The sequence below is a fragment of the Pomacea canaliculata genome, linkage group LG3, assembly GCF_003073045.1.
Source record: "Pomacea canaliculata isolate SZHN2017 linkage group LG3, ASM307304v1, whole genome shotgun sequence".
NCBI lineage: Eukaryota > Metazoa > Mollusca > Gastropoda > Architaenioglossa > Ampullariidae > Pomacea > Pomacea canaliculata.
This window is the reverse complement of record NC_037592.1, coordinates 22,897,130-22,913,581: the sequence shown is the minus strand read 5'-3', so window position 1 is coordinate 22,913,581 and position 16,452 is coordinate 22,897,130. Positions and strand designations below refer to the sequence as shown.

General features: G+C 35.2%; 2 protein-coding genes across 7 annotated transcripts in view; both read right to left on the bottom strand.

Moving 5' to 3' along the window:
• Positions 1–6,235, bottom strand: part of LOC112560353 (TBC1 domain family member 4-like) — a 30,414-nt gene extending 24,179 nt beyond the window's left edge. For 2 of the 5 annotated variants that reach the window (XM_025232165.1, XM_025232167.1), the window contains exons 1-2: positions 5,866–6,235; positions 5,039–5,254 (exon numbers count right to left, since the gene is read on the bottom strand). In XM_025232165.1, coding sequence (XP_025087950.1) covers positions 5,039–5,254; positions 5,866–6,141 — 492 coding nt within the window. In that variant the 5' untranslated portion in view covers positions 6,142–6,235. Of the gene's footprint in view, positions 1–381; positions 427–5,038; positions 5,255–5,799 lie in introns of those variants that run through there. The other 3 variants (XM_025232166.1, XM_025232168.1, XM_025232169.1) reach the window with 3 other exon arrangements.
• Positions 6,236–7,316: 1,081 nt separating this feature from the next.
• The window catches only part of LOC112560355 (PDZ domain-containing protein 8-like), a 35,584-nt gene continuing 26,448 nt past the window's right edge, over positions 7,317–16,452 (bottom strand). For both annotated transcript variants that reach the window (XM_025232171.1, XM_025232170.1), the window contains one exon: positions 7,317–16,063. In XM_025232171.1, the coding sequence (XP_025087956.1) occupies positions 15,590–16,063 (474 nt within the window). In that variant the 3' untranslated portion in view covers positions 7,317–15,589. The remainder of the gene's footprint in view (positions 16,064–16,452) is intronic.

The following is a 16,452-nucleotide window of genomic DNA, read 5'->3' as shown; positions in this document are numbered from 1 at the left end:
GTACCTCAATGAATAACATGCCATGCTGGCCCCCAGCACAAAACACTGGCTGCATTTTCACAAAACAGTCACTATCAGCACTACTCCAGAGTTTCCTGCAGATTTTCTGTAGCTAAAGCTCAATGACCAAATGTAGGAAAACAAACACAAATGGTGATTTCCTCCTCAAGAAAAATTACAGTGACATGAATTATGAATATGTGTTAGCATCCTAAAATACCTGCTGATGTTATGAATAAAGTTACTATTTCTTCATTCTCGCAAAGCAATGGCTAGCCATGCATGATATGGAAGTGTACCAAGCCCCTGGCAGCTTTTCTAAGGCTATGTGCATAAAATAAATGTTCATAAAATAAGTGTCAAGAATTTCATAAATGTTACCTGTGAAGACCTCAGATGTGCCACCACTGCCTATGGTTTCTGAATCTTTAGGGGCAAAGTAAATATAAGATTGAGGCTCACCTTTATTGCAAAAGTTTTTACAGCTTTTATACTCAGGACAAGTGCTGCTAGGAGAGTGAGTGGGAAGAGGAGGAGAAGGGTGGGGGAGGGCTGAATGGTAATGTATCATAAAGTTTACCTCTCTCCATGCCTTACAACAAATATTCTCCCATTGTCCTCATCCACATCCCTCCTCACTCTCTCCCCAGCACACTCCCTTCCATCTTAAAGCTATCTCTACAGCCCACTGCAGTGTTTCCGAGACAGTGTGCCCAAGGTTCTTTTCAAGGGTTTGGTTTCATGTTACACCTGTGGCTGGATATTGATAAAATCAAGTGGCACTACTAATGTACTGCTAACAAACCACTGAGGCAAAATTACTGAAAATTATCTCAAGATAAGGCAAGTCTAAATGTTGGTAATGTAGCAATAGCCTTTTGTATCCTTTAAAAAAAACCGACAAAACAATAAAATTCTGGCAGACATCAACTGAAAGGACCACTGACTATAATGGAAGTTTTTTTTAAATATATGTAGTCAAACAAGTTTTTATCAGTGTCATTATCTTTTCTTATCTTTTCCACTCCTTAATGTGCATTGATTTCGATCTAATTTGGGAAATGATTTTTGATTTTCAATCTTCATGCCCCCCCCCCCCCCACACACACACACCTCATAGGCACAAGAATGGAGAAAAGAAACAAGAAAACTGACACATTTCAAAATCTACACAAGGCATTGAAGAAAAAACTCGAATAATGTATTCACACATGCGTCATTTTATATGGCTGCACAAGGCCAAGCTGTCCACAAAATCTGATTTTACAGAACCCCTCTCTCCTCGTTGTCCTTGTCAAACACCACGATTAGGGCTGAGACTTTCTGAATATAACGGTACTACATGTCCTAGCCAAAAGTCCCATATTGGCACCAGTCTCATGGTACAGTAATAGAATACCGGGTATGATGATGAAGTGTTCCAATTTTATATTAATTCTCTCTCTCGGGCGGGGGGGGGGGGCTAGATGTAACAACACAGTTTGTCCTATTCCTATCAATCGGTTTAATGAAGAATGCCAAATAAACCTGACCACGGTACGTATGTCATGCCTCAATGGGAAAGCTGGAAAAGGAACATGTAGTTTCTACACCCCTGCGCCATGAGCTGCATACAATAAAAACTCGCTGCGAAATCAGAAACACGTCGACTTTCAGCCAAATGTAATTTCTGTTCCAGATCATTTCTTGCTCATGGATAGCATAGACTATATATACTACATCTGTACTTATATGCACAGACCCTTCGCTTGGCTATTTTGGCCTGATCAATACTAGGAATAGGGGCGGGGGCGGTGGGAAAGGATTTTAGGGGGCGGAGAACATTGCCTATCTGCCTGAAAATGTCACAGACGATTCATTGGGGCGAACACAGTGATCGCGTGACTGAGATCCTAAGCGAAAAGTTCATCACAACCTCGAAACGTTTTCACAGACATGTGCATTACAGGCCTGCGTCTTTTGCATTTCATTCGAGATCACGATATGCTACAATTTTGTAAATCTATGTGTGTGAAAATTTCTAGAACTGTGTTTCTATAGGGCGTGCGCGAGGAATAAAAGGCGATAAGCTTAAAACGATAAATATAATGATACTCTGATTCATTAAGAGCACACGCCCCTCTGTTCAGTCTGCTCAACTCCACTCTGTTCAAAATGCTGTGCCATCGCCAAAGACGCTATAGTGGGAGCTTTGAAACCTGTACAACATACGCACTTGCTAGGATTGATTCAAATATAAGGTAGATGTAAATATCTTTTGTTACAATGGGAACCCCAAGAAGTGCACATTTTAACTGCGTTGTCCGATATACTGAACGCTCACTTTTTGGAGGCAAACGAAGTCAACGACCTTCAAACCAACGACATGCGTGCGCACTCTTTGACAGAATACAACGCCGCCATTTCAGAAACCTTGTTTTATCATGCTAACGTAGAATGTTAAGCTGATGAAAATGAAGAAGCAATAATGCCTTCGCCGTCTTCTGAATCTAAAAAGAGAAAAGTTAATGAGCTTAACCCCAGTTCTCGATGCTCTCCCAGGCCAGCGTTCGCCGTAGGCGATCCACCTATACCTTGCACGCCCTCGGCAACTCTGGGTTCTGAGCGCGTGGCAGCTTTCTCTCAGTTATGATCGATTTCTTCACTACCCTCAGAGGGGGGTACCTATCACGAGATGTGAAAGGTGGGCGGCCACAAACAGGGTCTGCTGCACGTTTGTTTTTCATTTTGCGATCTTCCCGTTGGGCGTTCACTGTTACAGTACGTGTTACGAGCGAAACGCGCACAGGGGATGCAAGCGAGAACACGTGCGTTAGACAGTTAACAAAATAAATGATCGAGATTCGTTCAGGCATTAATCAACGAATTTGTCTTGGCTATGCAACACGTGCATTGCACAATGGGGTGTCGCATGTCTTGTGCTTAGGTGAAACTGTTAAATCCAAGTTTAGTTTACATTCACAAATCTATATTTTGTAGTTATATTTTATAGTTTTAACTAGAATGCAAGACACAAAAGTCGGTTTCTAATGTACGCTTTTTGTTCGCTACTCTGTAACCAAAGAAAAGCCCAAAAACTGACAAAAAAATCTTTCCTCTCATTCTCTTGTGAAGTTATGTAAGTGTGTATACAATGTTACATACGCCTGGTCACTACTAAATGCATGTCAATATGGTAAGCAGAAGTGTGCTGGTATTCCACACACTTTCTAATCTCTCTCTCTTTGTCCCTTAACTGTGACGATCAAGTGGTTGGGTGGGCACGATGAGTTCAACAATAGTGGTGCATGTATGGCATCAAGGCCTATTCCGCGCTTCTTTCAAACTGGCGGCCTGTCCACTGCTTGATGTTACTCAGCCACTTTTTCTATTTGCCACTTTCTCATCATCAGTGTTTAAATTATCACATCATGCATTACACCAAATATGAATTTACCAGATATGTCTCGCCTCTCCACATCAATCTTAAACCACTCATTAACAAACAGTAGTATCAGGTTTATTTAAACAGCAAATAATAATGCGCAGAAATGTTTCCATTAGGGTGTCATTCCACCAAGCTATAATATGCCCAGATATTTTTAGCTCTATACCTTGAGGTAAGTTAATATGAGCTGTCCCCAACAAAGAAGGTAAGCATGTCTCTAGATCACAAAATAGAAGTGTCATAATGACAGCTGGCATTGTACAAATACTCCTCAAGGAAAATGCCACCGAAATGGCAAGTGAAATTAAATGACACTCTACCGTTCTAAGTTGCTAAAAATTTTGAGTTTCATACAAACTATTTACTAGTACTATTAACATTCAGGTTGCCAATTTTGTCTTCTTTATTGGGGGTGAAAAACCCAAGAAGACCTTAATGTGTAATGTGAAGGGCACCATTTGACAGGAAAGATATTTTCTGTCATCTCAGTCTTTACTCAACGTTTCCTCGCTGTGCTCAGACTATGATACAGGTTCCTAATGCAGTGTTTCAATCATTGAATTTAAGAAACAAAGTGAATAACTGAAATATACCAATTTCCTGAATTTTCAATGTGAAATGAAAGTAAGGAGTGCATAAATCAATCAGTTTGGAAAAAAGTTAATGATCCTAAATTAGAGTAACTTCTGAAAAGGAAAGGTCATCATTCTTTAAAATTTATGTCTGCACTTATCAGTCTTCTGCAAAGTTTTACATACAACTTTTGCAAAAGTTTTATTTTTACAAGTTTTACAAAGTTTTATATAACCTGCTATTAAATAAAGAGGTCTCTCTCTTTTAAAACAGGTACAACTGAAATAGTCATCAAATTACAGCTGCCTTTTTTTATTACCAGATCTTACATCTGCTGCTATAAATCAATCTAAATACTGAATAACTATAATAAAACAAAGAAGATGCAAAATCAAAACAGTAGGTTTACTCATTACTCTTTCTGTATTATTACATGATTATTATATATAATTTATTCATAAAGTTTAATATGGGCATGATGGTCAATCTATAAGAGAATTTAATATCTGGTGTATACATTTTTTTTTTTTTTACAAGAAAAGAACAGCAACTTTAAACATTTTGTAAGTGAAAGCTAGTGGTTATTTAGAAAGTGAGAGTGGAAGGCTATATGAGCATGGTTTTATTTGTCTTCTGAATCTCCTAGGCATCATTAACCCTGAGTATTACTCAATCAGAAATGCGGTTTTATGCCAAAACAGTTAACCCCAACCCATCACTTGGAGTGGCCTGATTTGCAGCAGTAAGCCCAATTAATGGTCAGAATTAATGCCAAAATTTATATATTTTTTTTCTTTTTCAGTTTTCTGCAAATGTGCAATATCCAAAATGCCTGAATGCAAAATCACATAAACTTGATCACCCAAACCCTACAATTTGGCATACAATAATAATTTATGTTGTTATTGTCATATTGTGGCTTATACAATTTAGGAATAAAATGGGTGATGGAAAAAACTCCTGTTAGAAAGAAAACTGACTTTAACATAAGCAAACATTTACTCAAAATTAAAAATGATAAAAATTGTAAAAGCTTACTGTTCTTTCAGTGGTGGCTAGGTACACATGGCAGGTAAAGTCTAAATTTGATTGAGACTTTGTCAGATAACCAAAACACCTTGGGTCCTGATGAAGGCGAGCAAATCGAGACAATCCTTGAATGTTGTGCTCCAAAATGACTTCACCAGTTTCTTGGCCTGATGGACTTCGTTCCAGTGCCCGAAGCATTCCATCCGACCTGACTTCCAGAGACACCTGACAAGTTCAATCTCTGTTAACTACGCTTCAAATTTATCTTAAAATTTTCTCCTCCTTTGCACTATAATAAGCAAATATTGCTCCAGGAGACAAAAAAAAAAACTACACTATAATCAATGCTTTATTAGCTCCTGCAATTATCCCAGGAACAAACCTACAAAAGTGATGGCATCACAAATGCTTATGCATCTTTACAAGGTCTTATCGACTTTTTACTGATAGTTAATCTAATAAGTTTCAAAATTAATCTGATACGTCATAATGTAATTCAATATTTGATGTTTCTATTTTTTATTGCTGCTCTTCATCATCCTTGAGCCAACAAGCTTCTACAATTTGACTCTAAGACATTCTAAGTAATTTAATTTGAAATTTGATACAATGCATGTCACTTATGTACACTACTTATCCGGTGAGTAATGTTAAAATATTCCCTCAATATCGTGTGTTTGTTTTGTTTCAATCACACTGATGAGTTATGCTGCAATTTACGATGAGGATCGAGCAAATGATGAACAATAAGAGAACTGCAATGACAGTACCTCAGTTCTGAAAACGGGGGAAGGTGAAATATGAATGCTAAGCCAAGACTGTGAGAGTCAGAGTACCTCTTTAATTCCATCCCGTCTTCGCTTGACCTCAGCCATAACCCAAGGCTGGACGCTGTGGGTATAGAGGCGGTGCATCGTAGCCGAACCGAGGTACCATACCAGAAATTTGTGCTTTGTATTTGTATCAGTTCCACATGAATCAGCTGGTGCATTGATGTTTACTGTAGGATTTTTTGAAAACGTTGGTGAAGAGTTTGTGGTATTCTCTACATCTGAATGAGTTACAGCGATTTGTGCTGTATCGTCGTTGCTCGCCTCCGTTTCCTCTTCCATTTTCTACACCACTAAACAGCAGACGAACTCTTTCTAAGCCTCGTGACCAGTGATTCTTCTTTGATTTCGACTACAGTTGAATCTAGATGCTAAAAAATAAAGTTATTGCTTTTATGTTTAAAATTCAAAACTGATATGAAATGTTAATTAGAAAAAATTCCCTGTAATTAATTTTATGTGGTGGGGGCTACTGTCGAGATTATAAATATCCCCTACCCATTCCAAAACAAACCCCCGCAAATAGCAAATTGAAAAATGCCCGTCTGAGTTTAGGATTGAAAAAGTATAAAAATTTATGAAACGAAATGAACTTTGCACAATATTATGCAAATGTGCTAAGTTGTGTGTGCCTGACCATCATTTTAAAAACAAAACAAATGACGTCATAGTCATACTACAAAACAACGTAGCCACGGACTTCCGTCTGTGAGATAATAATTATAAAAGTCTGAGTGAAAATTGGCGCGCGCGCTTGTCCATACTGTTTATTGGCGTGTTTCTTGCTTTTCGTGATCGATTCAATTGTTTTCATAATGTGTACGAAGAATGTATTATTACTATAAAAAGTTCTATCATTAAAAAAAAAAAAAAAAATTCGAAGTGCAAATCTGCAGAAACCATGTCGATCGTATGCTTGCGTAAGGCCACGAGAATAGACTTCGATATGCATCCGTGATAAGAAGTGTCCGTTTTGTTAGTTTCTTAAATAAATAATGAGTATAAAAAAAAACAAACTTGCATGTTTAATTATATTTGTAGCAGTCGACGGCTCTTACAAAAATGGCGTATCAGTAGGCAGAGCTATGCAGACAATGTGACGTCAGTCTGAAACATTTTAACCGAAAATAGCCCTATCACTAGGTTTATTAAAGGCAGTTCATTAACTCCACAAGTGCAACTCCATGCTCCACTCTCCTCAGAACGAAGACCAAAAGAGCCTGACATATCCTGGTGCAAATTGACCCCACAAGTATATGCATAAAGGTGTACCTTTTCCTTATTTTTGGATTTTAATAACTGATCAAATTATAGAATAACTAATTATTTGTTCTAAGGGAAAGAATGAGTTATAAGAACAATAATTTAAAGACTGTTTTACATAGGCATTCAGTGTTGCCAAGATACCTATCTCTGGTATGCGCTGATCACACACACAAATAACAAAACGCGTAGTGTACGCCTTTAAAAGAAATCCCAGATTTTATTTAATGATCATGTGACCAAATGGCAACTTTTACAGATTAATCATAATTAGGAATGATGTAAAACATCACAAGCACAATATATAAATAAAAACAAAAATGAGGACGAGGCAGATTTATTATAGTTATTACATGTACATAAGCAAAATGCATATATTTCATGACAGAATTGCAAATCATTCAAAGATAAAAATATTTCTTAGTTTGATCATAGATGACTAAACTATGTATTAATCATTTATAGTGGATTTGATGACTGATGTATCACTTATAGTTATTAAACATCCAGCTTATTATATATTGATATCATAAACAACTGTGTTGATGTACATTTGTTTCCAACAAAACACCCCTTAAAATATGTGTCCATCTAGATGTTAGTTTTCACAAAGTTCTACAAAATAGATTCCTTTTTAAATGTCTCCCTTTTTACTTATTGAAGGTCTGTGGATATATGCCGAAATCTCCAGAAAGTGCTTTGTTTTTCTTGTGTATACAACCCCTCCCTCAATAAAACAGTATATAATCACCTGACGAAGGAACTATCTTTAAAATTTTAGCTTAAAACTTGTTTGTATCTCTTTACATATGCTTCAGTTGACTTTGCACACTTTATAAAAGTGGTTAACATGAAATACAATTAAATTAGAACATTAATTGTCAAATTTTAAAACTTCTGAAAGCTCAAGAAGACATTCAGATTTACTACATTGCACTCATCAAGTTGAATCTATGTATAAAGTCAAAATGCCCCCTTTCTTTCTTTCTTTCTTTTTTAACAATGTAACGGGTTTACTACCAAACAATGCACACTCACACCCAGTTTGCAGCTTTTTCAGAGGAAGACGTGTGCATGGCCAATTTTTGAGAGAATACATATAAAGTTGTGAAAATTTTAAATGCACATACACACACACTTTCAGAGTCTAAATATTCTTTTTCATTTAACATAAATAATCTCCTATTCCTTTATTATTATTATTTTCCATTCACATGGAAATAAAAGTGGATTCTTGGCATATGAGAGCAAAGAACTCACATTTCACCAAATTATAGAATATAATCACTGATTAGACATTTTGAAATCCACTAGAGTTTATTTTGTTTGTTTGCTTTTTTCTTGTCATGGTACCACATTGATAAAATTGTTTTGAGTGTAATGTATATGTAGTATTATTACAGCTATATACAAATAATAAAAACACAACAGTTGTCAGTAACAGCCTGGTGACAAAATCAGCAAGACAATGGGTAGTGCCAATACAAATGATAAGTTTTAACTGTCAAAGTTACTCATTTAACAACAGTATTTTACAAATATGATATGGACATTATGGGGGACCTGCAAGAAAGGATCTTGTGGTTTACAAACTGGAAACAGAAAAGTGAAAAACATACCCAATACATACATGCATATAAACTGACAAGGTACATCATGATATATCATCTTTATCATTCTAAAGTCAAATTTCTTAAGTAGAACTACCGATATGTCGAAAGATTTTATTTCCCCAAATAAGTTTAGAAATTCTTCAAAAAATGTTTAGTGTCTTGTCCTAAATATATCAAACTATAACCATTAGTGTGATTGTGTGATGCTGGTTACATGTCTTTTGTTTGTTTCACAGATTGCATATTGCAAATAAAGAATTTATTAATTCCACATTTAAATGTGTGCTAGTCTGCCATGAAATGTTCTCTACTCTGCATATTGTTTGGTCAGCTGAGTCAATTACAATTTGGTCACCCAACAGCAGTCATATTAAAGATCATCAAAAAGAAGACTGTCATTGGAGAAAGAAAAGATTACAGCTAAGCACACCAGCAGGTCTGCTAGGTATTTTCCAAACTGTGATATGAAGAGTATTTCCAACAACAAAGGAATCTACGTAAATTCAAAGATTTTTCAGATGACTGACCTTTTAGTTTATGATCTAGGTGCTCTATCTGCTTCAATGTCATTTGAGTGACAAAACATGACAATGTGAACAACATAGTTCTCAAATGGCAGCATTGGGTCTAACTTCATTCCACAGCCAGAATCTGCACGTCCTTTGATTTCTTTTTCTGTCCTTTTCAACATATTCTAGGAAAGACAAAGACTACATTACAAAAATAGCAGCAACCTTCAATACTGGCAGCAGGTCAGCTGGAATCTGTCAACAACATAGCTGCTGAAGAGCAGCTCACTACCTTTTCAAGTTTTCTATCAGGATTTGTGCATAACACAGCATAGCATACAGGCAGGCTTGGTATAGGTACTGTAGACTAATGGCTAGCAATTTCAGCAGCATTTACACCATCATCACAGTGAAAAGCTGGATGCAGTATCCAATGTGCACTACACAGAAAAATAAACACAACAGACAATTGTCTTTCGCAAATATTTTTTCCATATCCCACAAACTGCACCAACTGGAAAGATAATATCTCAACTTTAAATTTGTGGATCCATCTTCTTTCTTTCATGCTATTTTAGCATATGGACTATAAATAGCAAGTCTATAAGTACCTACTTAAGCATGCTGAAGAGATAAAGAAATAAGTGTCTGAAAAATCTCTGCAAGATTCATGCCACTAGTGAGAAAAGAATGAAAACAATTGATTGATAGTGTAAAGATTTCCCAAGAAAAATCAAGCAGTCTAAATGCAGACAGACCACACAACCTTCTGGCAATCAAGATGTCACTCCAAGGCACGAACATAGAAAAAAAATTTAAAGAAAGCAAAATGACAGTATCCAAAAACATTTTTTAAAATTACAAGAAATGCGATAGCCAAACTCCTAATAGTCATTTCCAAAAGACTCATAGTTCTTTAGCATAAAAGAGAGCACTCTGCCCCAGCTATCTTAAACAATCTTCCTTTATTCTAGCCAAATATCATTGTACTACCTAAGAGCAAATGTTAATAAATATTATAATACCAAGAACTTGCAAGAAGTTATTTTAAAGTAAAGCTTGCAAAACTTTATAGACTCAGTCTCAGAATGAGCAATATCTTGGTACCAACCCCTGTTAATAACAATAAATGTGTGATTTATATAGTGCATAATCATGTTCACAAAGGAGTATGCTCTCAGCACTTGAGACAAATAGGAGACATGAAGAGAATAAAAGGAAGGAAGAAGAAACAGCTATGCAGTCAAGTAATATACGACAAACACAAAAGAGGAATCAGGGATCAGTAAGGATGGAGAGTGTCATAAATATGCAGAAAAAGAAAAGAAGGCAGACTAGTCAAGTGATTATAAGTTGATTGGTGTAAGGAGTAATGCTAAATGTTAAATAATGTTAAAGTATTCATAAGTACTATTGCAAATTACAAGAACAATTAACATTTATAAGCTGCTATGATTAAGTAAAATGGGCCAGCTATGTTAAGAAAATATAACAGTGCACAACAAACAAATTTACAGTCAACATATACAGAAAAGGGAAAAACTAACCTCGAAGACTAACCATATCAACTACACAAATGAAGAAGAAACAAAGTCAAAGTCTTCTCTACAAATAAATGTCTCTGTGTGTGTATGTGTGCACAATAACTTTTTAACCATAGGGCAGTAAACATTGAGTGGTTCACTATGTCAATAGCATGGAATGTGAAATGTGAAGCTCAACCCTCTCATTCTATTGACATATATTTTTCCTGATGATTCAGATACTAATCTGCTTGCTGGGCATAAAAAGTCTGTTTGTCATGGCCATAGCAACAGCAATAAAGCAACTATGGTATACATTATAGCAACACCCAAATCCATATATATAAATGATAAAAATATAAACAGAAATAATAATAAGATATGAAGACAGAAAACTATCAGCAGTTATTTGATCAAATACCTATAAAAAGTAAAACATAAAAAAATAAAATTTTCAAAAAATGCAAAAAACCCTTACATTTGAAAACAGTGTTTACATTACAAAAATTGTTGAAAACCTACATCATTTGTTGATTGCCATTCCACTGTACAAAGATTACATGCATTGAAATTCTCTCTGATACCTCTTTTGTTGGTGAAGAATTTAGTGGTCACTTAATGCCTATCTAGTGGAATGAATATGGAATCATGGTCAGTTACTGTGGTTAAATGTGAAAGAATCACAATAATTCTCTTAACATTGTATATGCTGGTTATCACAGTTACACACGGATAAACTTCAAGTGCAGCAGTTAAAATAAACTTTGTAATATTAAATATTTCTTTCTTGAGATACATGGTGACTAACAATTTTTTAAAAAACCCAACTTTTAAATCTTCAGTTATGGAAAGACAGATGAAAATTGTGCGAAAAATAATTAAAGAACAGTTGCTTGACATAAAAACTGATTATTTTACCACTTCAAAATAACAGAAGCAGCAAAATAAAATACACAGTGCAAACTACAAACAATTCTTGTTTTCAGTGCCTATATTTTTAGATAAGTATTTTACAAATGAAATTATTATTGTTCCTAGGAAAGCCCACAGAAACCCCTACATTTTACTGTGAAAAAAAAGTGCAGTTTCAGATTAAATGCTGAAAATGTTTGGTAACTGTCATCAACATTCTTGCAAAACACTTCTAAAGTCATCTTGAGTAATATTCATGCAAGACTGCTTATTTCATAAGGCCTTTATGGTAGTTACGTAAATATCGTACATGTAATTTTTTGGAGAAGGAAATACAATGAAATATACCAGTGACAGGAACAAATACAGCAGCTGTGACCTTCATCAATGTTGATCTCATGCGATAACTTTTCCTGAATGTGCCTCTGACCTTGTGTTGTTCATGGTTTCTTATAATGATTTCTGTGTAAACATGATGCAGTTCCTAGGACAGCATGAATTTTATTAAATGAACAAAATTTTACAATCATTTTTGAAAAACAGTTACTGTCTGTATAAAAGATTCTATAATATCAGTGTTCAAGTTAAGCCAATATTTCTGAGAGCAGAATATCACTTTCAGATAGAATTGGGCATCCTGTTTTCTATGTTGCTGTAACAGCACTATTTAATGTGTCAAAATTATTAGTAGCTCACAAAAAGTGCCACAGACAGGCCACCTGCAATTTAAAATATCTTTAAAAGAGACACAGGTAGACTTGTCTTTCAATATGACAGGATTATCATCCTGTCTGGGTCGCCAGAATCATCCTGCATACACAGACTATGACCTGAGTATATAATACAGTCAATCAGTTGTTATGTCAAAGAACCAAAAACGTAACAAAAGTAGTTAGCAAATTTTTTTACCCTTTATATGTGCCCCAGATTCTATATGGAGGCATAATATCAGTGTCAGCATGTTTCTACCAATGTGTATTCTTAATTACTTAATTTATGACTTCTTCAGAAGTACTCCCAATTGTTTTTAAACTGTACATCATTTGCTGTCCTTTAACAGCCAGATACCAATAAAACATCAAAATTTCTATCTTGGCATATAATAAATCTGACTTTCAACTTAAGTTCTTTTAAAAGAACTTTTAAGTCTATGTCACTTTGACATGAGAAAATTTTAGATTACATTTTTCTGGGAAACAAACGGTTTGCCTTGACTTTCCTAAAACAAGAAGATATACAGACACAAACAACTAAAAGAAAAAAATCATCTGATGTCATAAAATATTACATAAGCTTATCCTTTATAGTGTTTACAATAAATCAGATGAACCAAACAAAGACCATGGTCAAGAAAAACAAATTAATGCAATCAAGAAAAAACAAACACAACAGATCAACCTTCAAATGAACAATTGCAAGTTGTGTAAATATAAGGTAAAATTTATGTCAAGGAAGTAAAAAGTATTTAAAAAATAAAGATCACACAACTATGTATGTATTAATGTAGATATGCATGCACATTTGTCTGCACCCATGCATGCATTCATTAACATGTGTCTGACAGAATATAAGCAGTTTAGCAGTTTCTGGTATTGTGTGGTATACACCTACAAACAAGACAGGGAGAAAAGTTAAACTCCTCATGGACATAAAAATCCTCTACAGTAAACCTTAAAGAGCCTTTTTTTGTGCTTAATATTCCTATGTGTGCTAAAAGGCACTCAGCAGAAGCAAAAATATGACAGAATCCTGTCTCCAAGGACTGAAAAGGCCATCAACAGCTTTACATTCACTACAGCTATCTTAACATCTAGCAACTATGAGTGGCTAACAATAAAAAAAGGAGAAGAACTATGCGTGCAAGCTGAGCTTTCTTCACAGTGATCAGTTCATGAAGGAGGAACACATGTATCCCCATCCTTGTATTGTACAGTGATGAACACCAAAAAGGGACCATGGGTGGGGGTGGGAGCACAGGGTTAGAGTGAGAGGTTAGGGAAGATAGAAAAAACCCCAGCATATCTTTATGTTAGAAATAGAAGGTTTAAGATGATATGTTTATTCTTTCTGAGAATTTGGAAGGTTGCAGTGCTTGGGTAACATTCTGTCCCTGCTGATTCGTTACTGCTTAATTCTTATGTTAATGCCTTTACATACACTGCTGCACAGCACCAGCTGATGGCAGGCTTGTGCTTAAAGAGTTTCAAGCAAGCAGTGTGCCTTTCCTTCACTTGTACATCTTCCTCTCTCTGTTGTGCCACATTTTCAGAATGCATGAGTGCCACTAAAATGTTTGTAGCATCTCAATATGTGTGCCAATTATTACTGGGCTTTAAACTAAAATAAATAGGAATCTCTGTACAAAAAAATTAAGACCCAAAAATAAATAAATCTAAAATTGTATGTACAAATTTGACCAATGTATATTATTATGGATCAACAAAGATGGATGATAGATGTAAAAAGAAACAAGGAATGTTGCATTATCTATGGCAAATAGTATTGAAATGATCACATACTAACATAAAGACAATAAACAATCACAATGGATACATGAGTAGCATTCATCATAGTTGACTTAGGAAATGTTTGCTAAAATGCTCTTAGAACAAATATTAATATCGAACAGACTTCAAAAAATAAAAATCACACTGAAAAGGCAGCAACACCCACAACAAGAATGAGTATACTTTCGTGTGCAAATTCCTAGAAAGACATGCTCAGTGCATTGTTTTACACAGGATAAAACTCTCAGCTGAACGAAAAGCTACAAAAGCACTAAATGATATATATAATTTATACATTAACTTGACATCTTGCCTATCTGCTTCTTACCACAGAATGGATTTCTGCCAAAGTTATACCTATTATGGATCATATACCCTGCTTTATGTTGCCCCCTTCACCACTGACCCAACATTTGTATTGGACAGATGGTGGCTACATAATGAGTTCAGACTGTTCATATCAATGCGTAGCGGTCCGGTTTAATCATGTCACAAGTACCTATGCAATATGTCTCTTACTGACTGATCAAACACTACTGCCATTGCTATTTCAGTGTTGTTTGAGGAATATCTGCAGCCTTGTTAAAAAGTTTCAGCTCAGAAAAATCATAGATAAGTTTTTTTCTACTTTCTATATTTATACTTTACGTGGCCTTAAAAATCGATCACCTGTTACTTGAAATGGTTATCTAAGGTTGAAAATATTGTAAATCTCAATCTAACAAATTTCTCATCAGCCTTTCAACAATCATGTGACAAACATTGCTGACAACTTTATAAATTGTTTAAATCTTTAGTTCTAATGAAGAAGCAAAAGTGGGAGGACTAATTCCCCTCTCTGAAAAACTGTGGCTATGAAATGATATTATAAATATGTGAACAACAGTAAAAATGAAAAAGATATTTAGCTTCAAAAACACATTCAAGACCTTTCCCAGGCATCCCCAAACCCATATGGATCAATCTTCTGTGATTTCTTATCTTGTTTAATGTTAAAAAAGAAAAAAAATTATGGTAAACACACTATACATTACAACTGTAATATGTAAATTTTATTGTAGATTGGTAAGCCTGAAAAATCTATTATATGACATGTCCATGCCCCAGAATAAATATGCATGACTATGCAAAACGTATCCTACAGAAGTAATGGTTAAGCTTTAAATATGGAATGTTGAAAGCAAAAACAAATCTGATATTTCTTTAAAGCTTGCAAATATTAACATTTCAAAGGTCACCAACAATCAATTGACACAAATTCATCAAAAGGAAAAATTATTGAGTTGTGACTGTTGAGAATCTTTTTAACTTTAAAATGTTTTCCCTGACTTTATTGCACTCAAACACTGTGCAAATCTTCCATTCTGGAAACAATATCATTTAACTGGGTGGGTTACTTCATTTCATCTCCAGGTATCTTCTTCATCTTCATTGTTTTCGTCAGATAAAGAGGAGTCATCATCAAAGTGAATCACCTTATTTAACACCTGAGCAACAGCAGAAGCAGTTTGTTCTTCAAAGTCAACCGCTTCCTGTCCATCTTCAGCAGGAATATCATCTTTACACTCAGCTGGAGTGAGAGATGCTATAGACTCTTTAGCTTGTGGTGACATACTGATGTTCTGTAAGACTGCTAAATCTGCGACAGCATTGGCTTGGGCTTGCTGACGCTGTTCTTCCTCTTGGTCCAAGCAGTGCTGTAGCCCAGCACAGTACTGCAGCTGCAGCAGCATCAGGGACTCAATCTTATTATTGGAATTGGTTATTGTAGCATTCAGAGAGGTGCGAGAAGTGTGGGTCTCTGCTGTTTGCAGCTGCTTGTTCAAGGCAATCTTGTTAGCAATCTCCTGGTTAATTTCCTCTTGCGTTTTGTTTACCTGCATGGTGAATGACAACTTTCAGAACACATCTCCACTCATTACCACATGCTGCTTCATTAATGAGAAACTGTTCAGTGACTTCTTAGTCAATGGAACATGGAGCATAAAACACTAGAGTATGAATGCAAAAAATACATTAATAGAAAACAATCTTTCAATCTAGATTTAAACAAAGCAATTTTTTCCTGAATAAAATAACAAATTAAAAAAAAAAATAACCCTTTCTAATAGAAGGTACTTCAGAAATGTATGGCAGGACAGATGGGAAAAAATACATGTAATAATTTTCATTAGAGTAAAGCTTGCAAATGAGTAAAAGACTTAAAAAAACAGAAAAACTGCTTACTTTTATAATTTGAATTAATAATCTTACTATTTTAAAAATG